At 40.8% G+C, this 26209-nt stretch overlaps 1 protein-coding gene across 8 annotated transcripts in view; it reads left to right on the top strand.

Annotated features, from left to right (window-relative positions):
- The window catches only part of LOC143020023 (uncharacterized), a 432500-nt gene that overhangs the window by 376913 nt on the left and 29378 nt on the right, over positions 1 to 26209 (top strand). For all 8 annotated transcript variants that reach the window (XM_076176144.1, XM_076176141.1, XM_076176143.1 and 5 more), the window contains 7 exons: positions 7921 to 8144; positions 8466 to 8563; positions 9482 to 9636; positions 11000 to 11135; positions 16935 to 17074; positions 18167 to 18410; positions 18813 to 19028. In XM_076176144.1, coding sequence (XP_076032259.1) covers positions 7921 to 8144; positions 8466 to 8563; positions 9482 to 9636; positions 11000 to 11135; positions 16935 to 17074; positions 18167 to 18410; positions 18813 to 19028 — 1213 coding nt within the window. The remainder of the gene's footprint in view (positions 1 to 7920; positions 8145 to 8465; positions 8564 to 9481; positions 9637 to 10999; positions 11136 to 16934; positions 17075 to 18166; positions 18411 to 18812; positions 19029 to 26209) is intronic.

Here is a 26209-nt window from a genome sequence, read left to right as displayed (position 1 = left end):
AATGTAATATTTTTGTTATAATTGTTATTACAATGGTATTGTGTTCTCTTTTGTTTTAAATGCAAATATAAGAATTAGAATTTCAACATTATATATATGTATGTATATATATATATATATGTATATATATATATATATATATATATATATATATATATATATATATATATATATATAATTTCATGGGATAATTTCTCTTAAATAATCATACTAATAAATGGCTTGAGTGGTTTCTTGTCTTTGTCGTTTTTGTGCTCATCCTAGCCTGATTTCTGTGTTCCCCCCACCCCACCCCATCCCCCTTCTTGTTGCCTTCAGCTTCTCCAAGGTCTGCTTCTGAAAGAGCCTGAAACATCAAGAGTATGGAAATCTCTTGAAACCTACTCGAAGATCCAGGTCTTTGGAGGAGGACCCTCCTGAAGTAAACTTGTTTTTTTTTTAGTTTCTTGGAGGGCCCTTCATAAGGAGACCTGGGTCTTTGGAGGACCCTCCTGAAGAAGACTTTGGTCTTTGGAGGGGTCTCCGAAAGAAGACCTTGTTCTTTGGGAGGGTCCTCCTGAAGAAGACTTGAGCTTATGGAGGACCCTCCTTAAGAAGACCTAGGTCTTTAGAGGGTCCTCTTGTAAAAGACTCAGGTTTTTGGAGCACCCTTCTAAAGGACCTAGGTTTCTCGAAAACCCTACCCAATAAGACCTGATCCTTTGGAGGACCCTTCTGAAGGAGATTTGGGTCTCTTGAGAACCCTTCCAAAGGAATTTCTGATTTTCTGAGAACCCTCCAGAAGAAGACTTTGGTCTTCACCGGGGACCCAAGAGTATTTTTCGCCCGTCGACTGACAAGCAGGGAGAGGGTGGTGTCTCTCCCTCAAGAGAAAGTCTCTTGTATATGTATTTATATATTTGTAGGGGCTTTTGTGTTTCGCGCGTTTTCTGAGCTTCCGAGCGCTTGTGTTGACCTGTAACAGGTCACCACGAGCTTAGGCTGCATTGCTCTGGGAAGTGGAGGTATCCAGGAACCTCTTACAACGAAGCTGTGGCAAAATCTCCACAGCATCGATCAGATATCCAGCCAGCAAGTGTCTGTAAACAATATCCTTGTAGAAAAGTCGTTCTTACGTCATGAATGACTTCGTCATTGTTTCCTAATGATGACGTCAGATAAGTTGTAAGGTCTTCCTGGATACGGCGCTAGGGTAGTGACGCTGTAGTTGAGTTCTGTAGTGGCGCTTTGCAGTATAGTGAGGCTGTAATTTGAGTTCTACATTCGCCTTGACTGATGGATGTGCTCACAACATATCTCAAAGTAATAATACAAAAATAAAATCAGATAAGTTGCACTGAAATAAAAGTATTAAACGCTGTGTTTTATAATTTCCATTTTCCATCATGATTTTGTTTTACCACATACCAAAATATGTACAGAAAATTATGTGTGTGGGTATGTGTGCGCGCGCGCACACCCACCCACACACACACACACACACACACACACACACACACACACACACACACACACACACACACACACACACACACACACACACACACACACACACACACACACACACACACACACACAAGAATATGTTTGTCTGTATTAGTAATAATGATACTTGTCATCATGTTGATAATATTAACAGCATTTCACAAAAAAGAGCATGCCGATAGGAGAACTTTTGGCCTATAACTAGGTCGGATGTGAAAAAAAACATAATGACAAGAGTTATATGGATTATTATTGTTTCAGAGACATCTTTAATAACACTAAAATTTGTTGGTACTTGTAATTGTGACACTAAATTAAAAATAATTGTAATAACGATTGCAAAACCAAAATTGAAAAAAAATCTATAGTTTAGTGACAGGTTATATATCTAGTACATGAAACCTAGATTTGGTAGGGATTATAGAAATTTGTAATAAAATACGACAAAAATATTCAAATTTCTAGAGTAGCCATAATTGCTGGGCTAGGCACTTTGTATTAATCTCAATTTTAATTCAATGGGCGAAATTAGTTCCGCCTTCTACACCCTCCTGACCTCGTGACTCGCTGGAACTGCGGTTTAAGAGCCAGGGATCAATCACGGCTCTCCCCGCTCCTGCGTCCACCAATCACGTGCGTCGAGGGACGGGCTGTGGGTGGAGCTTAGAGTATTGTCAGGTTATTTGGAATGGAGTAATTTTCGCGTCAATTGTAACTCAAAAGACGGGAATATCATATATATATATATATATATATATATATATATATATATATATGACTATATTATGACAAATAAGATTGAAGGTGAAAGAAGTAGACGAGGAGAAATGGGAGAATTTTACGCCTTAACGTTTCGACCCGCAGGGTCTTGATCACTAAGCTAACAACTCAAACGTAACCGGATATTTTATACACGGACGGGTCATCTTATGGGACGCTTCGGAGAGCTTGTTATTTTATTTGCGTATTCTTTTATTATTGATAAGCTTGTGGCTTTTGCTAAACATATAAAGCCTTCTCTATGGTTAATGTTGTTATTAGTGTTGATATATACTGCCTCAATTGTTGTAATTCAGGATCTAGAAATTCTTTACTGCATATACGAAATGCTCTGAGGAAGAAACCCATTATAATACCTGTTTTAGTTCTGTCATCATGTCCTGAGTAGAAGTGTATATAGTCTTCTTTATTGGTGGGTTTCCGGTATACTGAAAATTTCACATTTTTATCTATTCTATGGATAATTGTGTCTAAGAAAGGTAATTTTCCGTTATTTTCATTTTCTGCAGTAAATTGTATATTTTCATTTACACTGTTTAATCTCCTGAATTTGTTGTTAATGTCTGTATCCTTAGGTACAATTACGAGTATGTCAGAGCATTTCGTATATGCAGTAAAGAATTTCTAGATCCTGAATTAAAACATATTACTGAGACTTTCATCAAACTAAAATATCCAAAAGGTCTCTTATGTAGGTTGAAAAAGAAAGCCAAAGAAATAATTAACAAAAGTAAAGATGAAAATAAAAATAAGAATGATAATAAAGGTAATAATGAAACCAGATATATCACAGTACCAAACTCTAATGTTAATTCATACCTAGACACTTTTCTCCTAAAAGCGGGCATCAAAATAGCCAGGACGTCAGGTAGCAAAGTAGGACATTTGGTAACACGTAGCGACAATAATCCCACTAACGAAAACAGCGTTGTTTATAAAATCCCGTGTAAAAGCTGTCCCTCTTCATATTTTGGTGAATCTGGTCGCGGACTTAATAAAAGGATAAATGAACATAAAAATGACGTAAAAGCCCATAGGACATCTAACTCCATAGTAATACATGTGGATAAACATGGTCACCTTCCAGACTGGAACAACACAACCGTATTAAATAAAGGATCAACCAAGAAACTAAGGAAGACAATTGAGGCAGCATATATCAACACTAATAACAACATTAACCATAGAGAAGGCTTTATATGTTTAGCAAAAGCCACAAGCTTATTAATAATAAAAGAATACGCAAATAAAATAACAAGCTCTCCGAAGCGTCCCATAAGATGACCCGTCCGTGTATAAAATATCCGGTTACGTTTGAGTTGTTAGCTTAGTGATCAAGACCCTGCGGGTCGTAACGTTAAGGCGTAAAATTCTCCCATTTCTCCTCGTCTACTTCTTTCACCTTCAATCTTATATATATATATATATATATATATATATATATATATATATATATATATATATATATGTATGTACAAAAAAAGCTGGAATCCGGAAACCATAATGATGGAAACGTAGAAAACACCAGACTCAGAAGTATGTAATTTATTCCCTCAGGGGATACAATGGAATACAGAAATCATATGGTATAAATATACGAGCAGCCACGTCCACAGGAGGGACGCGGCGACCTGCTCCGGGCGAGAGCGCGTGGTGGTGGAGGGGAAAATGATGGAAACGTAGAAAACACCAGACTCAGAAGTATGTAATTTATTCCCTCAGGGGATACAATGGAATACAGAAATCATATGGTATAAATATACGAGCAGCCACGTCCACAGGAGGGACGCGGCAACCTGCTCCGGGCGAGAGCGCGTGGTGGTGGAGGGGGGAGAAGGTAGGGTAGACATTTACCCCCGCCATTGTTCGTGATATTTTTTCACCTTTTGCACCGGCATATATGGGGTTCAGTGTTATGGACCTATTTATGCTATCTTCGTTAGTGACCCACGTGGACGGCGCCGCAGAGAAGAAAAATAGACCTGGGCGAGACACGAACAGCCACAACCAGGATAACGGTCACTTAGCTGAGGGGTGTTTCAGAGGTCGCAGCGAGGATATTGAATAAAAACTCGGTGACCATCACACACAGACCCAGTAATACCCTACACGGAGCTCTCACCCGGGTCAAGGATAAAGTGAGCAAATTGAACCAGCCCGGGGTGGTGTACAACGTCAGTTGCTCCGATTGCACAGCGCGCTATGTGAGTGAAACAGGAAAACAGGCGAGTACAAGGCTACAAGAGCACCAAAGGGCAGTAAATAGAAAAGACCGGAGTTCGACGATGTACAAACATACTGAACAGCACCAACACGTGTTCGACTGGCAGGGCGCAAAGGTACTCTACAACAACAACAGGAAAGGAGGAAGACTGTTCATGGAGGCGTGGGCCACTAACGAAGATAGCATAAATAGGTCCATAACACTGAACCCCATATATACAGGTGCAAGAGAGAAGTGGAAGGATATCACGAACAACGGCGGAGGGTAAATGTCTTACCCCCTTTTCCCCCCTCCACCACCACGCGCTCTCGCCCGGCGCAGGTTGCCGCGTCCCTCCTGAGGACATGGCCGCTCGTATATATGTACCATGTGGTTTCTGTATTCCATTGTATCCCCTGAGGACGGGTCCCGGACAGGACTCGAAACGACGGGAATAAATTACCTACTTCTGAGTCTGGTGTTTTCTACGTTTCCACTATATATATATATATATATATATATATATATATATATATATATATATATATATATATATATATATATATAATGTGCCTTTATGACATTGTTTATATTTATTTATTCATTGTGGTAGGTTCAGAGAGAAGAATGACATGTGAGTGGCATGAACTTGCACAGAATGACAAAGGCCCTTGTGGAATTGTGCAGCTTGCGCAGAATGGAATGAACCGAAGTCTGAAAGGCTTACCTTGCGTAGAATGGCATGGATCTTGCGCAGAATGGAACGAATCCAGTAAGAATGTCGTAGTTTGCTCAGGGTAGCTTAAAGCTTGCGAAGAATGGCTTATAGCTTGCGCAGAATGGAAATGTTTGTGTGCAGAATGACATAAGTATGAAAACTTATGCAAAGTGGCATGAAGTTCGAACAAAAATGTGTTTGAACGTCCAAGGCAAGTCGAAGCCACGGTCATCTGTTTGGATACGAACGCGGGTCGACTGAGGCAAATGTCTTATTTTACTTCTTGTCTCATTGATAAATTAGATCGCCTGCATGCCCATTACGGTTATCACACTGGGCTTCTACGGGCTTCACCAGCGCCGACCGTTGAGAGCTCGTTTGAGTTAAAAACGACTTCGGTTACAATATTTAATTTTTCAACTCTTCAAATGTCAAATTATCTTTCCCTCATATATATAATAGCTAAGCTGAATGATGAACTAAAAAATTGTAAACCTATACGAATGTTAGACATACTCTTGAAATGTTCCTAGAGAAGTCTAGATTTCTGTAAACGAAGTCACATTCTAGTTACGAAAATGAAGATTCGAGGTAGGATGTGGGTCCAGTGTTTTGAATTGAATTGAATTTTATTCGGATACAATCATACATACAATAAGTACAATACACACAAGACTCAATATTATACACAGTGTGATAACCCCGACGTGAATAATTTATTCGTTATAAGACTAAGTGTTATGAAATTCGAATTTTTTTTATTGATATTTATGTATTACGTATACTGTTTGCATGACTCAATGTTATGGTAATATTTTTATGTTCGTTTTTCATTTGTATATGGGAGGCAGGTCGTATAGAATAAAAAACGGGGGTGAGATAACAAGACAATGTTGGCTGCTCGCTGGCCGAGCGGTTAAGGGCATCATTAGTCGTGACAGAGGTCTAAGTGATGGCAGTTCGAACCCTGCCACCGGCGAGCTAAACTAAGGACATGGTTCATGAAATTCCACGCTACAAAGTCCCCTGTTATAGGCATCTTGTTCATGGATGTTGGCATGATAATATGCATGCAAGCATCATGGCAGCATTGGCATGACAGCATATACTAGATGTTGTGACATAGCATGATGAGTCACGGTAAAGGATGTGACGTGGTCTTTGTGTGACGTGAGCATTCATGTGACGTAGATGTGACTTGAAATGACCGAAATAGCCCGAATTGGTATGAATCGTCGGCTGGGCGATACGTATTTTCGTTCCGATGATCCTTTGATCTTTACAATGTTGTTGGCGGTTTGAAATAGGTGGATTCTCTTGTTATTGGTGCTTAATTCCCCTCACCCACCCACCCTACCTCCTCCCACTTTTTCATTCTTATTTTTAGCACCTTCGTTTGTGCCACCATAGTGTCTCGAAGAGTTTTGAAGTGAAATCGGATTTATTCATTAAAACGTCATTTGATGTTTTGTTACATATCTGGACGCACTGGCTTTTGTGCAATTTGCATAACATTAATATTAAAATGTTTCATTATGTTCTTTGTATGACACATCAAAGGTTTGTTGAACACTGTCATTTGTATGTCGACATGACGTCACCACTTATCTTTTCCCGTTTGTGTTCATGGTTTATGGAGCGCTGTCGAGTCTCAGCTGTTTCTTTGGGACCATCGATATGAAAGTGTTTAAAAAGCTATTGAAGCTTATTTATTTATTTTGCTAAATGTGTATTGTGCATTGTATTGGAGTAGGTTTTGTGTTTTGAGACGCTGCTGAATTTCAGTTATTTCTCTGTAGCCACCGATGTATTGTGTGTATCAATAACGAAAATGTCATTGAGGTATTGAATTTTGCTTTTTTTAATCATAGCTGTATTGTGTATAACATTGGAGTAAGTTTACGTTTTATGCAGTTAAGTTGTACCATACACATTTCTGTACAACATTAAATTTTATGTTACGTTGATGGGGGTTTCTTGATTAGCAGTACATTTGAAAGCTTAAGCTTTCTTTCTCACACGAGGGTTTGTTGAACCTTTTCGCTACAGAGTGGGGAATGGTAGTTTCACGGCTGATTCCTGGCGACAACTATACTGAATTTATAACACGCAGTGAAAAGGTTGAGGACAAGGATTTCCCTCAGCTGAATAAAAAGACCTGACGACATCCAGAATATATAATAAAGTAGCAAATCGTAGCGATTTTTTATACTAAATTTCGAGGATTACGTAGGAAGAACTCTTCTTTATATTCAGGAATCCTGTACACGGCATCACATATTTACCCCCACTTTTAGTCTTCGTTATTCTTAGACATTTACTTTCTCCAAGAGAATGATGTTATGGGTTCGTTGATGTTTCTCCCTTGCTATTGGTAACTGTCACGTGATGGATGAAGAAAGCATGTATGCATGTCAACTCTGCTGCACTGGGTTTCTTGGAAGTTCTTGCTAGCATGAAGTGGCATCTTATGTTATTATTTGGCAAAAGACAAGAAATATTAGGTTGGGTTAGGCACAGAGTAAAGAAGTGTTCGAAGGGGCATGTCATGTGACATCATTATATGACGTCACATTATCACGTGACGTCACACCATATTACATGACGTCACAATGTCATGTGGTGACGTCACACCATATTTTGGACGACCATACCCCACCGCACTTTATTACTCTCATACCAAACCCACCCCCAAGAATCTGCAACTTCGCGCTTATGCATTCTCCCTTTACAGTGAATTCGAGGTTGAGTCGCTGCACTTCCCTGGCCAGACGCACCGATGGCGTGTGTCGAGCTGCCTGCAGAAGGGCTGTGAGCGAGCCCACGACACCCTCTTGAACGACGTGGCCCGGGCCGTGGCTCTCATTATCATCACAGCGAGGAACAGGATCACATCGCCAACATTCTCGGTCTCCAATTCGGCCCATTCCCTCTGGCAGGGCATCGTCATGCTTGTCGGTAAGCCTAGTGAGGGGCTGAGCGAGGCTAGTGAAGGACCGGGCGAGGCTAGTGGAGTTTATTTGTCAAATAAACTCCACTAGCCTCGCCCGGGTTTATTGGAGAGCTAGATGAGGCTTATAAGGGACTGGGTGAGGCTAGCAAGGGGCTGCATTAGACTAAAAGAGTGAAGTTATTTGGGGGCAGGGTGAAGCTAGTGGAGAGCTGGGTGAGGCCAGCAGAGTGGGTAATGCTACGGGAGTGCCGGATGGGGCTAGCATATATTAATTTGATTTATTAGACATGGAATTGGTGTGACTTCTTGGCATTGTTTTTCTACAGATCTGGCAGTGGGTGTGCCATGGGTGCAGGCACACAACCTAGAGGCTCGCATGAAGGAGGAACGGTGCAGCTACCTGGTGCAGGAACTTACTTGCAAGGTGTGCATCTAATCTGTATTTGAAATGGGCTTGCATGGTTACATTATCCACATTGGTCATGAAATAATGGCATTATTAAATTAACTTGCAAATGTTTCCCTTAGATGAATAAGATTATGTGTCAGTAGTAATTAAGTTTATATAGATATATTTACTGTTGTTGGGAAAGAACAGTCATCATTTAAGGGTTAATTAAGATAGGTATTAACTCATAAACAGTGGGGATTTTCCTTAGCTGAATAAAATTATTGGGTGGTAGTTGTGATGCATGAGGTGGAATGGGCAGGGGGTGGGGGGTGAGGTAGTATGTGTGAGCAAAATTTGATGCAGCCCGAAGGGATTTCTCCCCGTCTTCTCCTTTTATGCATGGGGGGAACGGAGAGGGGGGGTCGCCGATTTAATTAAGCGGCCTTGCTGTGGATGTGCTGTGTCTTGCAACACTGCTTCTGACCCAGGGCAGTGGACAAGGTGCAGGGATGACCCGTCATCCAGGAGGTGCTAAGATGGGAGGAGGGAGGGTGGAGGGGTGTGGAGTGTATTCAGGGATGGAATGGGTGGGAATGATTTTATGCCTTTTCCTTTTTGGCTACCTCCTTTGTAAGGGGGAAAAAGCCTTGGTATATGTATGTATGTATGTAGTTGTAAAAACCATACAAGTCTGGGTAGCATTTTGTAAGGGTAAAATATACACTTGTTCTTCAATTTATTTACTTGTGGCTTGCAAACACATACATATACCAAAGGGCCCTTCTTGGCCAAGTCAAAGCATGCACCCACCTTACATCCATCACACCCATCTGAAAACCCATTTGCTGTTCCTTCCATCTTAGCCACTCATGCAAAGATAGCCTCCAGAAAATCAACATATAATAACCAGTTCCATTGTATAATCTACTTAGTGTACTGCTCCTCCTTCAGGATGGGGATGTGGAAAGTCTTTGTTCTTGGATGGTGCAGCAGATCAAGAGAGCCACTCGGGAGAAGTTTCAGCTATCAGGTGAAAAGCAGCCACCCGTACCATATGTCTTCACAACACCCCAGGGGCAAGAGCTCGATCTTAGGCTCTTCAACAGGTGGGTAATATCTTGGAATGAGATAGATTGCAGCAAGGGGAGGGAACATGCAATGTTAGAGAGTAGTAATTCTATTTATAAAGAAGTAAAGATGAGGGGGTCTTTTTTTATCTTGTATTTATGGAATGGCATCATATAAGAAAAACAATAATTGATTATCATGAAAATGATTATTTAATAATTTTGTTGATCACTGTGTCATACCACATTGCTTCTGAGCCAGGGCAGTGGGCGAGGTGCAGGGATGACCCGTCATCCAGGAGGAGTCAAGATAAGAGGGAGGGAGGGTGGGTGAATGGAGTATGTGGGGATGGAATGAGTGGGAGTGGTTTTTATGCCTTTGTTTTTGGCTACCTCCCTTGTAAGGGGGAAAAGCCATAATCAACAAACTTGTGGGGGTGATGTGAAAGTTCTTTTTTTTTCCAACATGTACACAATCTCCTGAGAAGGAGTTAGACTGGTGAGAAAAATCCTCACCTCTTCTCATTCCAATCACACATTTCTTTTTTCACTCTTTAACTATGAGAAAGGGTAAGTGATGGGTACCTGCAAGTAGTGGACCTGCAAGATGAATGTTGGAATCATCTCTGCAACTTTTCCTCAAAAAATTGTAAACACCCACACCTTCATGATGGTTAGATCATTTGCATATGAGAGAGCTTCAATGTTGTGCTCTGGGTTTGTGGTAGGAAGGTTACTCATGAATAAATTGACCAATGCTGGTGAAAGTATAGCCCCTTTGAGGACACTGTTGTATAATCTTTTGGTCTCCTACCACAAATCTTTATCTTTATTATTCAGGCCTTCTACCTACACCTTGCTGTCATGCCTGTCACCACAAATTGATGAACATTTTGAGGATATCTACTCTTGGCTATTCTCATAATGATGAATCACATCAAGCTGGTCTATTATATATATTTTTTCTTTTTTCTTTTTCTGTTTTCACCTGTATCTATCATGTAAATTCTATCATATTTTAACCCCACACATGGCCCTCAAGCATCTCATTTCCACTACCTCCTCATGATTTACCCACTTGGATTCACTCCCATACATAACAGTTGGTACAACTACTACTTCAATCATTCCTTTAACTATGGTGCTTCTACAGACACTTTCATATCTCCATACAGCTCTCAAGAAACCTCTTACTCTTTCTTTTTTTCTTTGCTTTAAGTCAGTGTAACAAAGTTATGTCTTATGATGATGACAAGCAGAAGGACTAATAAGTGTGACATATGTATTTATTGTTTTTTCAGTGTGCATTTAATTGGCCTATGTGGGCTTTACTGGATTCCTCTTAGCTGTGGGTCTAATGCAAAAGATTGATTTGGATTTAATTTTTATGTCCTTTTGGCAGGGAAATTATGAAGAAAGCCTTACCTGTTCTTGTGGGAATTTTGGAAAAAGAAGCTCGAGGATGGTTTCTGCACTTCAGAGAAAAGGTCGTGGCCGATCTGAAGGCTCAGAACCTAAGTGATGCTGAAATTGAAAAGGTTTGACTGAATTTCATTTTGTTGCTCTTTCATCATTGAAATTTGTAAAATATGGCTTGATACACTTTTCATTGATTTTGACTTTTAAGAAAAATAAAAGTTTCACATTATTTAGGATGGTAACAACTTTGTCCAAGAAGAATATGTTATTGCAATATATGTGTAATGAAATGGTATATATAACTTTAGGATTTATCAGAGTGGCTGCCTGCTTGGCTCCACAGCAGAACAAATAAACAATAACAATCAATCATATGATCAAAGCAAACACAGGACCTTGGCAGGACAGTATTGAATCCTACAAAGGCATTTGGAAACCAATCACTGTAAACAAGAGAACAAATTATATTATCTAATGAAAACACCAATATATTACATCCCTCCCTCCTAGATTGAAAATTACAAATTCAACCTATCCAGATCTTTTCAATTTTATTGTTTCTGGCAGAGGGTTGTCTACAGAGTTTGAATCTCAGAGGGTGCAGTTTCAGTACAAACCTCTGAATTGTGTATTTGACTATCACTTATGGTTTACATCAACCTCTGAATTATTTACACAATTGTCATTAGGAATACTGGAACCCTGAGACTCGTTACACATCTGATAATTTTGAAGTACAATAAACCCTTCTAAATAAGGTGTAAACTTTAGCATCAATTGAACAGCATGCTTTTTCTAGATTACATTACCAAGAATTTTCAATTACACCTTGAAGTTTCTTACACCAAGCACTTCAACTATTTTACCTTCTACCCAAGTACTTCCCTGGACATAGTTTCTGACAAACACAGCATCATTTACCTTGTATTTTGCTGTTACAACCTTACATTCATTTCTCAGGTCTCTTTCTTTTCTGAGATTTTACTCTTTCAAGCAGTCCTTTAAAATTCGTATTAAACATCATATCAGCTGGTGTTTTTCCTGTGGAAGAATATACCGATCTTCTATAATTGTACAAAAGGTTTTTGCTGCCTTTTCCCCAAACCATTTGAAGAAGGATCATAAGTAGCTGGGGTAATATGGTTGATAGCATTTTTCCTCAAGAAAAAATCCATCTCTTCAGACACAAAACAGTTTGTTTTGTCTGAAACAAGCACATCTGGTATCCCAAAATTACAAAAACTACACCTCAGTCTAACAGTAGTTGCCGTAGATGTAGTAGATTTTGTAACATGTCTAAAAACTTGGTATGGGAACCAGTCATTATGAAAAAAATAATAACCATCTATTGGGCCAGCATAATCTACATGTAGTCTGCTCCATGCCTTTTCAGTTTCTGGTCAGGATAACACAACAGATTCAGGACTGGAAGTTTTGAAAACAAATATTACATGACCTTGTCACTTCAGACAGATCCTGGTCTAAGTTAGGCCACCATATCCAACTGTGTGCTCCAACCTTCATAGCACTAATACCATTGTGTCCATTATGTAGTTGTTCCAGTACTACTTCATGGAATTCTGCTGGAATAACCACATAATCATGGTATAACAAGATAATGTTATTCGTGCTTAACTGCTTTAACAGTAGAAAACTCAGACACCATAGGATCATTGACTTTGAAATCCACTTAATAGCACCACAAGAAATAGCTTGTTCACCTAAAGTTTCTATAACATGAACATATTCATTTGGGGTACTTGAATCTAAACATGAATCATCAACTGGCAAATGGCTTAATGCATCTAATACAATGTAATACCCCCTCCAGATATATGATGATTTATCCTGCTAGTATTTTGATCAGGATATGCATACAATATTTGCAAAGTTTCACCCCTGTATTCTTCTTTTGCTGGAAATCAGTGCACAGTGATAAGATAGCTTTACATCATAATGCTTTTTTGGACTTTTAACAATGTCTTCATACCTCATGTGGAAGTTTTGGAGCTGAGAGACATGTTAAAACACTGTAAATCTCTGTTCCTAAAGACACTAGCAATGTATATATTTTTTTCTGAGTCTCATCACTGATATCTTTTTAGGAAATTGTGCTTCCAACATTGACAACCATACCTCCAATTTTATCTTTGGATTAAAAGGATCAGTCCTCCCAGGAGCACTAGAAGCCATATTCAAATTCACAGTTCTTCAATTGTAGTCAAAGTCCTCTGGTAGTCTATCATGAAATTATAAAAACTACAAAACTCTCCTACCAGATATACATAAGGTTTACAACTTGTTGGTGATCTATATCAAGTCAGTTTCTTTAGTGAATTCCTCTTTTACAGGAACAAAAACATAGGCCAAATCTCAGTTCCACTTGCAAGACACCTTCAAGTTCCCATTTTGTTGATCCTTGTTGCCATTGTAATGAAATGAAGTTTATTCATATGTATAACTTTCAGATTTATTAGAGTGGCAGCTTACTTGGCTTCACAGCAGAACAAACAATAACATTTGTGAATATGAGTGCATAGAGGGATTAGGGAGAAATGTCAATGTAGTTGTATTGGGAGACCTTAATGGTAGGGTAGGAAACAAGCCAATAGATGGAGTGATTAGGAAGTATGGAGTTCCAGTTAAAAATCATAGTGGAGAATTGATGGTGGAGATGTGTCTTGAAAGAGAGTTGATGATAGCAAATACAGTGTTTAGGAAGAAAGTCAAGCATAAGTACATATGGGAGAGGGTGGTAGATGGAAAGGTGGCAGATAGAGCATTAATGGACTATATAGTGGTGACCAGGAGTATGGTAGGAAGAGTTAAGGATGTACATGTTCTAAGGGGAGAGAGTGGGGGAATATCAGATCATTTTCTGGTGGAAGGTAAATTGAGAGTGTAGAATAGTGGAGAAAGAGGAAAAGGGCAGAAGGTAGGGAGGTACTTAGAGTGAACTGTTTCAATGAGAAAGAAAAGGAAAAGGAGTATAAGAAGCTGAGAGAGGAGTGGGAGGGAGTGAAGGATAGAGTAGAACTAGGAGTGGAGGAGGAATGGGGATGGTTGAAGGAGGGAGTCATAAGGTGTGCAAAGGTGGTGTGTGGAACAAGGAGGGTGGGAGGAAATAGAAGGAAGGGTAGTGAGTGGTGGGATGAGGAAGCAAAGAAGGGTGTAGAAGAGAAGAAGCAGGCTTTCATAGATTGGCTACAAATTAGGATGAGGTAATCGTATGAGAGGTACAAAGTAAAGAGAAGGGAAGTTAAGCATAAGATAAAGAAAGCAAAGAGGAGAGCAGATGTGAAATGGGGTAAGAGTATGACAGAAAATTTTGAAAGTAATAAAAAGATGTTTTGGAAAGAAATTAAGAGAGGAAGAGGAGGCGAATCAAGTAGAGAAGAAAAGGTAAAAGGCGCAGATGGAGAGATGATAATGGAAGAGAAGGCAGTGAAAGGAAGGTGAGCAGAGTATTTTAGGGAGTTGCTAAATGTAAAGGAGGATACGGAGGGAAAGGTAGTTGCAGTGGGAGGCACTAAGAAAATGAGAGCGATGAGTGAGGAAAATGGAGGAGAAATAGGGAAAGATGAAGTGAAAGCAGCTGTTAGATGATGAGAGCAGGTAAGGCACCTGGGTCTGGATGGATGCCATTCAGAATGTCTGAAGAAAGGAGGTACAGTTATGGTGGACTGGCTGGTGAGGTTATTTAATGTTTGTTTAACCCCTTCGATACGATGACGCCTACGTAGGCGTCATGAGGAGCAAGTGGGTATGCGAGGATGCCGATGTCGGTGTCTTGATTATATATATTGTAGTTGTACCTGTGTGACTCCCATACTCTGTAAACTGGCTTCATCATATTTTCTATGGTTATCAAAATTCATGGGTGAAAGAGAACGAGCAATACAGTGGTAACTTTATTTTTTATAATGCGAGTATTATGACGCAACATCGCACGTCTAGCAGCTAATGCTGCCCGCGAGATTTTGGCCCGTATTGAAGGGGTTAAGAGAGGGTAGAGTGCCGGAGGACTAGAGGAGTGCCTGTATCATTCTGCTTTACAAGGAAAAGGTGGACAAGTGTGAATGTAGTAGTTTCAGAGGGATCAGCTTGTTGAGTGTAGTTGGGAAGGCTTATGGGAGGGTCTTGATTGAGAGGATTAGGAGAGGAAGAGAGGGAGTAATTGGTGAGGAACAGTGTGGTTTTAGGACAGGTAGGGGTTGTGTAGATCAGATTTTTGTGGTAAGACAGATATGTGAGAAAGCTATAGGAAGAGGTAAGGATGTTTTTTGGGCTTTTATGGATTTGGAAAAGGCTTATGACAGGGTAGACAGGAAGGCAGATATTTGGGATAGGAGGAAAGCTGTTAAGAGCAGTCAGGAGTTTTTACAAGAGTAGTAGAGCTTGTGTTAGAATTAGAAACAGAGAGTGAACGGTTTGAGGTAAAGGTGGGACTTCGCCAGGGATGTGTTATGTCACACTGGCTGTTCAATCTATACATGGATGAGGTGGTGCGAGAGGTGAATGCAAGGGTGGTGGGTCAGGGATTGGAGATGGTTAAGAAAAATGGAGAAAAGTGGGAAATAAGCCAGTTGTTGTTTGCTGACGACACTGCATTTATAGCAGGATCAGAGGAGAGATTGAGGAAGTTAGTGACAGAGTTTGAGAAGGTGTGTGAAAGAAGGAAGCTGAAGATAAATGTGGGCAAAAGTAAGGTGATGAGATGTACAAGGGGAGAGAGTGACAGCAGGCTGGAAGTGAGCATTAAGGGAGAGAGACTGAAGGAAGTGGATAGTTTTGGATACTTGGGTGTGAATGTGGCAGGAAAGGGAAGAGTAGGGGTGGAGGTAGAATGTAGATTGAGAGAAGTGAGTAAATGACTTGGTGGATTAAAAAGTGTGATGAGAAATAGACATTTGGGAATGGATGGTAAGAGGAGGTTATATGAAGGAGTGATTGTGCCAACAGCACTGTACGGAGCAGAAACATGGAACATAAGAGAGGAAGAGAGAAGGAGTTTGAATGTGTTTGAGATGAAATGTCTGAGAAGTATGATAGGGGTTACTAGGCTAGATAGAGTGAGAAATGAGGAGGTGAGGAGGAGAACAGGGATGGAAAGGGAGCTGGGAGATAGGGTTGATGAAAGAGAATTAGGTTGGTTTGGACACATGGAAAGAATGAGTGAAGAAAGATTAGTAAAAGAGGTGTGGAAGGCAGAGATGGAAGGAGTGAATATTAGGGGGCGTCCTAGGATGAGATGGATGGATGGGGTAAAAGGGGCATTACAAAATAGAGGAATGTCTGTTGAGGAAGGATGGGAGAAGACAGAAGATAGGGGTGAATGGAGAAGGGTTGTATATGGATGATGCTGTGATGCATGAGGGGGAGTGGGTGGGGGATGGGGGGTGAGAAAGTATGTATGAGAAATAATTTGATGCAGCCCGAAGGGACTTCTCCCTGTCCTCTTTTCTGCATGAGGGGACAGAGAGGGGGGTCGCCGAATTTATGAAGTGGCCTTGCTGTGGATGTGCTGTGTCTTGCGGCACTGCTTCTGACCCAGGGCAGTGGACAGGATGCAGGGATGATCCGTCATCCAGGAGGTGCCAAGATGAAAGGGAGGAAGGAGGGTGGAGGGGAGTGGAATATATAGGGGATGGAATGGGTGGGAGTGGTTTCTATGCCCTTTTCTTTTTGGCAAACCCCCATGTAAGGGGGAAAAAGCCTTTGGTATATGTATGTATGTAATATGATAAAAACAAACACAGAACAGTATTGAATCCTACAAAGGCATTTGGAAACCACACAATGTAAACAAGAAAACAAATGACATTTTCTAATGAAAACACTAATACATCACAATATGGTTTGATATAACCCTCACAAATTGTGAATTTTGAGTAAAACATCATTTCTATTTTATTTAGGAAGGAAACTATCTTGTTCAAGAAGAATATCTTAAGAGAGTTTATGCTGCCATTTTAAGTAACACAGATCTTCAGAATCTTGGCCAAAATATCCCACAACTCCTGGTTGATCAAGCCAGGGCTGTTCTTCTCATGCACAGGTAAATGACCCTTTATATTCTGTAGTAAAAGTAAGGTGATGAGATGTACAAAGAGAGAGGATGGTAGCAATTTGGAAATGAGTATTAAAGGAGAGACGCTGGAGAAAGTGGATAGTTTTAGGTACTTGGGGTTGCATGTGGCAGGAAAGAGAGGAATGGAGATGGAGGTAGATTGTAGAATGAGAGAAGCAAGTAAGTGCCTTGTGGGATTAAAAAGTGTAATGAGAAAGAGGCATTTGGGAATGGATGTTAAGAGGAGATTGTGTGAAGGGATGATTGTGTTGACAGCACTGTATGGGGAAGAGACATGGGACATAAGAGATGAAGAGTTTAAATGTGCTTGAGAAGAAATGTCTGAGAAGTATGTTAGGGGTTACAAAGTTGGATAGAGTGAGAAATGAGGAAGTGAGGAGGAGAGCAGGAGTGGAAAAGGAGATGGGAGATAGGGGTGGAATGGTTTGGACACATGGAAAGAATGAAGAAAGAAAAATTAGTTAAAGAAGTGTGGAAGGCAGAGGTGGATGGAGTGAACAGGAGGGGACAACCAAGGATGATATGGATGGATGGGGTAAAAGGGCCATTGAGCAAGAGGAGGATATCTGTTAAGGAAGGAAGGGAGAAGGCAGAAGATGGGGTGAATGGAGAATGGTTGTGTATGGATGATACTGTGATGCATGGAAGGGACTGGGTGGGGGATATTGGGAGTTAGGGAGTAGTTATGTGTGAATGATATTTTGACACAGCCCAAAGGGATTTTTCCCAGTCTTCAATGTTACGACATGAAAGGACAGAGAGGGGTGTTACCAATTAAATGAAGCAGCCTTGCTGTGGATGTGCTGTGTCTTGCTGTGTTGCCTCTGACCCAGGGGAATGGGCAAGATGCAGGGATGACCTGTCATCCAGGAAGAGCCAAGATGAGAGGGAGGGAGGGATGGGTGTTGATGAAATGGGCAGGAGTGGAATTATGCCTTTTGACTGCAGATACCTCTCTTGTAAGGGAAAAAAAGCCCTTGGTATATATATGTATGTATTGTTTTTATAATATTTTAATCAATAGTAATTTGACCTATATTATGTATTTATTGTTCACAGAGCCTTAGATGAGGTTGAGAGAATATATGAAGAAGGAGAAAGGAAAAGGAAAGAAGAACTCAATCACTCCCATCCCATTCTGTATCGTGTTGAACCATGGTTGGGAGATCAATTAAAGGCAACGCATGATGCTCTCATTGAACAGCACAAATGGAGACCACATGAACATGCACTTGCTCTTTGCAAGGAACATAGTTTATCCAATGCATATTTCTTGCAGCGAGATCTTTCTTTTATGAGAGAGGTATGTTGAGATTAAGGAAAAAAAATTTGTTGAGTATTTTGAAATTTTATTGATTGTTTTTGTATTACAAGTCCATGCACTGGAGTTTCAGCAGTAATAATAAATGCCCTCAACATGGTAACACCAGACATGGACTATGTTTTCATCCTAACACTAGACACCATATTCAGGAGAGGGACAGACTTGAGCTAAATAGAATGAGTTGATGTCAGCCAGAGTAAAATTTGTGAATGATACTATTTTACCATAGTGAAGGGATTATGTTAGCCCCAATCATTCTCTTAATTGGCTTCATACAATTGCAAAGGTCAGCCTAGTATTTTCTTTCATGTTTTGGCTCAAAGCTATTGCATATTTACCTTTAGGTGAACTTGACCATCTTGTTTTTTTGCTTTGTTTCAGCGAGAGCCTGTCCTACAAAAGGAGCTAAGAAACCTTAAGGTTGCAATGCGTGCATTTCATTGGCGTGCACAAATCTGGTTTCCAGGAAATTATACTGTACGTAGGACATTTTTAGGTGAAACAGAAATTATTCCAACAGTTTTATCCTCCTCACCCACATCTATCACCACACCAAGGACTGACCCCAATCAACCAGTTTTCCTTCTAGAAAAGCAGGTAAGATTTGTACAAGTGTGTGTTGGTCACTCAAGGAAGAAATATTGTGTTGTTGTCTAGGCATTGTACAGCAGTGTAAGATGAGATGCTCATTGTCTTCTGTGTGGTTGTTGGATCTAGGCAGTTTGATTCTGGTGCTAGGCCTATTCTGTGTGGTATTGTTGATCAGGATGGATATTTGAAGAGAGTATTATTTATTAATGCAGATATGAACCTAAACTATTCTACAGGTTTGTTAATAATAAATTGAGACAGTGAGTGGTTCGAGGTAAAGGTGGGACTTCGTCAAGGATGCGTTATGTCGCCCTGGCTGTTCAACTTATACATGGATGGGGTAGTGCGAGAGGTAAATGCAAGGGTAGTGGGTCAGGGATTGGAGATGGTTAAAGAAAATGGAGAAAAGTGGGAGGTCAGCCAGCTGTTGTTTGCTGACAACACTGCAATTGTGGCAGGATCGGAGGAGGGACTGAGGAAGTTGGTGACAGAGTTTGGGAGAGTATGTGATAGAAGAAAGCTAAAGATAAATGTGGGTAAAAGTAAAGTGATGAGATGTACAAGGGGTGAAAGTGGCAGTAGACTGGAAGTGAGCATTAAGGGAGAGCGACTGGAGGAAGTGGATAGTTTTGGATACTTGGGTACAAATGTGGCAGGAAAAGGTGGAGTGAAGGTGGAGGTAGAATGTAGATTGAGAGAAGCGAGTAAATGCCTTGGTGGATTGAAGAGTGTAATGAGGAATAGACATTTGGGAATGGATGCTAAGAGGAGACTGTATGAAGGAGTGATTGTGCCAACAGCACTGTATGGGGCAGAAACATGGAACATAAGAGAGGAAGAGAGAAGGAGTTTGAATGTGTTTGAGATGAGGTGTCCGAGAAATATGATGGGGGTTACTAGGCTAGATAGAGTGAGAAATGAGGAGGTGAGGAGAAGAATGGGGGTGGAAAGGGAGTTGGGAGATAGGGTTGATGAAAGAGTATTAGGATGGTTGAAGAGAATGAGTGAAGAAAGACTAGTAAAAGAGGTATGGAAGGCAGATGTGGAGGAAGTGAACATGAGGGGACGTCCTAGAATGAGGTGGATGGATGGGGTGAAGGGGGCTTTGGGGAAGAGGGGAATGTCTGTTGAGGAAGGATGGGAGAGGACAGAAGACAGGGGTGAATGGAGAAGGGTTGTATATGGATGATGTTGTGATGCATGAGGTGAAATGGATGGGGGGTGAGGTAGTATGTGTGAGCAAAATTTGATGCAGCCCGAAGGGATTTCTCCCCGTCTTCTCCTTTTATGCATGGGGGGACGGAGAGGGGGGGGGGTCGCCGATTTAATGAAGCGTCCTTGCTGTGAATGTGCTGTGTCTTGCGACACTGCCTCTGACCCAGGGCAGTGGACAAGGTGCAGGGATGACCCGTCATTCAGGAGGTGCTAAGATAAGAGGGAGGGTGGAGTGTATTCAGGGATGGAATGGGTGGGAATGATTTTATGCCTTTTCCTTTTTGGCTACCTTACTTGTAAGGGGGAAAAAGCCTTGGTATATACTGTATATGTATGTATGAGACAGAAATCTCCAAGTTGACAGTAAAGGGAAAAGTTTATGAAGAAGCATCAGCGGAGGCTGAAATGATAAAAAAAAAAGTACATACATACATACATATACCAAAGGCTTTTTCCCCCTCACACGGGGGGTAGCCAAAAAGAAAAAGGCATAGAAATCACTCCCACACATTTCATTTCCTATATATTCCACTCCCCTCCAACCTCCTCCCTCCCTCCTATCTTGGCACCTCCTGGATGACGGGTCATTCCTGCATCCTGTCCACTGCCCTGGGTCAGAAGCAGTGTCACAAGACACAGCACATCCACAGCAAGGCCACTTCATAAATTTGGCGACCCCCTTCTCTGTCCCCTCATGCAGGAAAGGAGAAGACAGGGAGAAATCCCATCAGGCTGCGTCAAATTTTTTCTCATACATACAACCACTCCTCGTTTAACAACCACAATTGGGACCAGCGCGCCGTTGTTAAGCGAAAGTGTATACATATACGTACATGTACTGTATGTACAATGTCCAGCAATACATGTATCTTCATTTTCGTGTATTTTCCCTCTTTTATACAGTATATTAAAGCTTTATTTACTGTTTATTTACAGTGGTTAGGTTCCTGAAATTACCGTATATGACCAAATCCGCGTATGCTGACATTCCATATTGAATACCGGGGTATTTTTTTAGTTTCGACCATGGGCGCAATATAGCAATAGAAAATTAATTATTAATTTTGTAAATTAAAATGTATCGACGTAATATGCAATTTTGTGGGCGGAAATGAAAGTAAAATATACCATGCTACAAGAAAATATGCTAATGAACGAAGTCGGTAGCATAGGATTGGGACGCCATCTTGTCGTCTGCCAACGTCTCTCACGATGACAACAACGAGGACGAGCCGGATGACATTTAATTTGCAGGTAATGATTTATCAAACACAAGTCAGGTTAGTTTAGTTTAGGTTTGACGAATTCATCATCCTTTTATTTCTTCGACATAGGCATCTATCATAACAAACATGATGTACCATTCATCCGACATGACTTCGTTACTTACGAAATTTGTTTTAGCACTTTTTTTTTTTCGCTCACAAAATTGCATATTACTTTGATACATTATAATTTACAAAATTAATAATTAATTTTCTATTGCTATATTGCGCCCATGGTCGAAACTAAAAATTTACCACTACCGGTATATACTGTACCCCAGGTAGTTTTTGCAGCTTGCAGGATGGTAATGTAGACCTAAGCTTCAGAACACTTTACCTCACAGCTAATATCCACCGTACAAGTTCAATTATAACATCATACAAATTTGCCTCAGCCAACTTAATTATCGTACACGACGTCATAACTTCGGGAGATTTACGTTAAACGTCTGTCATAAAGCCCGTCGTAACTCCGCGTTGTCGCTAACCGAGTAGGTCGTTAAACGAGGAGTCCCTGTACTTCGTCACCCCCCATCCCCCTCATGCATCACAGCCTCATCTATATACAACCCTTCTCCATTCACCCCTATCTTCTGTCCTCTCCCGTCCTTCCTCAACAGACATTCCTCTCTTTTGTAAACCCCTTTCACCCCATCCATCCATTTCATCCTAGGACGCCCCCTCATATTCACTCCTTCCACCTCCGCCTTCCACACCTCTTTCACTAATCTTTCTTCACCCATTCTTTCCATGTGTCCAAACCATCCTAATACTCTTTCATCAACCCTATCTCCCAGCTCCTTTTCCACCCCTGTTCTCCTCCTCACTTCCTCATTTCTCACTCTATCTAGCCTAGTAACCCCTATCATACTTCTCAGACATTTCATCTCAAACACATTTAAACTCCTTCTCTCTTCCTCTCTCATGTTCCATGTTTCTGCCCCGTACATTGCTGTTGGCACAATCACTCCTTCATATAACCTCCTCTTACCATCCATTCCCAAATGTCTATTTCTCATTACACTTTTTAATCCACCAAGGCATTTACTCGCTTCTCCATATAACCTCCTCTTACCATCCATTCCCAAATATCTATTTCTCATTACACTTTTTAATCCACCAAGGCATTTACTCGCTTCTCTCAATCTACATTCTACCTCCACCCCCACTCCTCCCTTTCCTGTCACATTCACACCCAAGTATCTGAAACTATCCACTTCCTCCAGTTTCTCACCCTTAATGCTCACTTCCAGCCTACTGTCACTCTCTCCCCTTGTACATCTCATCACCTTACTTTTGCCCACATTTATCTTCAGTTTCCTTCTTTCACACACCTTCTCAAACTCTGTCACTAACTTCCTCAATACCTCCTCTGATCCTGCTACAATAGCAGTGTCGTCGGCAAACAACAACTGGCTCACCTCTCACTTTTCTCCATTTTCTTTAATCATCTCCAACCCTGAGCCACTACCCTTGCATTCACCTCTCGCACCACCCCATCCATGTAAAGATTGAACAGCCAGGGCGACATAACACACCCCTGACGAAGTCCCACTTTTACCTCAAACCATTCACTCTTTCCATTTCTAATCCTAACGCAAGCTCTACTACTCTCATAAAAACTCTTGACTACTCTTAACAGCCTTCCTCCTATCCCATATATCTGCAGTACCTCCCACAGTGCCTTCTTGTCTACCCTGTCATAAGCCTTTTCCAGATCCATAAAAGCCCAAAAAACATCCTTACCTTTTCCTATAGCTTTCTCACATATCTGTCTGACCACAAAAATCTGATCTACACATCCCCTATCTGTCCTAAAGCCACACTGTTCCTCACCAATTACTCCCTCTGTTCCTCTCCTAATCCTCTCAATCAAGACCCTCCCATAAGCCTTCCCAACTACACTCAACAAGCAGATCCCTCCATAACTACTACACTCACACTTGTCCCCCTTTCCTTTGTAAAGCGGAACTATACAGGCACTCCTCCAGTCTTCTGGCACTCTACCCTCTCTTAAACAAACATTAAATAACCTCACCAGCCAGTCCACCATAACTGCACCTCCTTTCTTCAGACATTCTTCATGGCATCCATCCAACCCAGGTGCCTTACCTGCTCTCATCATCTTAATGGCTGCTTTCACTTCATCCTTCCCTATTTCTCCTCCATTTTCCTCACTCATCACTCTCAATTTCTTAGCGCTTCCCACTGCAACTACCTTTCCCTCCCTATTCTCCTTCACATTTAGCAACTCCCCAAGTAAAATAAAATAAATAAATAAATAGATCAAAAATAAAAACCCAATAACATTTTACTAAAGAAAATTATTTAGGTTAATGCAGTGAAGCAAGAGCAGGATCCAACAGCTAGAGCTGGTTTAATCGAGCTGCTTCATTGAGCTGCTTCATCCTACAGTGATCTCCCATCCTCATCCTTGCAGAATAATTTATGAAGTAGACAAGAACATCCCCATAGGCCTTGTCATCCTCTCATCCAATATTTCCCTACCTTTTTCATTTTTCCATCTCTCTCCATCAGAGATTACATTCACACCTAAAGCCTTCTTCATCCCATCCATCCATCTCATTCTCAGTCTTCCTCTCAAGCATACTCTATCCCAGTGTTTCTTAACCTGGGTTCAGTCGAACCCCAGGGGTTCGGTGAGTCAGTCTCTGGGGTTCGGCGCATTTCTGAAATTGTCTCTGAGAGGCAACAGTAAAAGTCACATTGATTTACAGTAAATATTCATTATGTTTTTGTTTTATGTGAAATTCATGTTTTGTTGGTTTTGTTCTTTGAACACAGTGATTTCATGTGCAAATGATCCATGGTACAGTTTGTGCACTAATACAGTATATAGTTGCTATGTTTTGAATTTGAAGAATTTTTTTTTTTTTTTTTTCCAACTATGAAGGGTTCGATGAATGCATGTATGAAACTTGCGGGGTTCAGTACCTCCAACAAGGTTAAGAACCACTGCTCTATCCACTACTTCCCTCATTCTTTGTTCATATGCTCAAACCTCCTTACCGCACTTTGATCTACCCTGTCTTATAGCTCTCTCTTTGTGCCCATTCTCTACCTCACATTCACATTTCTTGCTTATTCCATTTTTATAAGAACTCTCATGTTTCTCAAAAAAAACAAAAAACAGAGGCTCATGGCTTCTGCCTCCCTTATATTCCAAATATTTGCTCCATATACTGTCAATGAGTGGCAATCACTTCTTTATAAAACCTTCTCTTTGCATTCATCCCCAAATAACTGTTTCTCTTAACACTTATCATTCCCCCCTAGACATTTACTTGCTTCCTTTACAATATAAATTGCCTCCTCATCCACTCCTTTCATCTCCATATGTGACCCCAAATATTCCATTTCTTCCAGTCTCTTATTCTTTACATTCACACACATCCTACCATCATCATTATTCCTTGTGCATCTCAACACCAAAGACTCCAACAGCATTTATAATTATAGTAATTATGTTTATTTTGTATTTAAAACTAGCACACTGGGATGGTTTGAACATATGGAAAGGATGAGTGGAGACTAACAAAAAGAGTGTGGGAGATAGTGGTGGATGGAGTTAACCAAGGAGAATACCAAAAATCAGGTGAATGGATAAAATGAAAGGGGCATTGGGTGCAAGAGGAACATTTTTTAAACAAGGAAGGGAGAGGCAAAAGATAGGTATGAGTGGAGAGTGGTTTGAATAAATGGTAATTTGATGTGGCACAAAAGGATTTCTTCTTGTCTGCTCAGTAATTTGCTAGTGAATGAGGAGGAAGGGTCACAATGTAATTACATTTCATCTGTGAGGAAGTATGTATGAGAAAAAAATTTGATGCAGTCTGAAGGGATTTCTCCCCGTCTTCTCCTTTTCTGCATAAGGGGACGGAGAGGGGGGTTGCCAAATTTATGAAATGGCCTTGCTGTGGATGTGCTGTGTCTTGCGACACTGCTTCTGACCCAAGGCAGTGGACAGGATGCAGGGATGACCTGTGATCTGGGAGGTGCCAAGATAAGAGGGAGGGAGGAGGGTGGAGGGGAGTGGAATATGTAGGGAATGGAATGGGTGGGAGTTGTTTCTATGCCTTTTTCTTTTTGGCTACCCCCCCTGTGTAAGGGGGGAAAAGCCTTTGGTATATGTGTGTATGTATGTATGTATCTGTGAGGAGCTAAGATGGGAGGGACAATAAATGAGTTTTGGATGGATGTGGAATTGGTATAAGGAGGGTGTATGATTTGACTCAGCTACCCTCTTTATGAGGGGGAAAGTTTCCTTAGGTATGTGTATTTATGTTCATACATTTTTTAAATTGCCTATATTTTAATATTTTTCAGTCAATATTTCAGCCACTGAGGAGCTAAGAGGAGAGGGAAGAAAGGGTGGTGGATGGGAGTGGAATGGACAGGAGTGGGTATATGCCTTTTGACTTGACTACCTCTATAGTAGAATTACTACTACAGAGGTAGTCAAATCATAAGGCATATACCCAAGAAAAGAGGGAGGGAGGGGGAATGAGTGTGGAGTGGGTGTGAATGAAATGGGTGGAAATGGAATTATGCCTTTTGTCTTTGGCTACCTCCCTTGTAAGGGGGAAAAAGCCCATGGTATATGTATGTATGTATGTACCTCCATAGTAAAGGGGAAAAAAACCAGGACATATAGATAGATAGATATTTTCAATCTCTCCTTTTCCA

The sequence above is a fragment of the Oratosquilla oratoria genome, chromosome 38, assembly GCF_046742065.1.
Source record: "Oratosquilla oratoria isolate Oo_2021 chromosome 38, ASM4674206v1, whole genome shotgun sequence".
Classification (NCBI taxonomy): Eukaryota; Metazoa; Arthropoda; class Malacostraca; order Stomatopoda; family Squillidae; genus Oratosquilla; species Oratosquilla oratoria.
The sequence above is the reverse complement of the archived record's forward strand: the minus strand, read 5'-3'. Positions and strand labels throughout refer to the sequence as shown.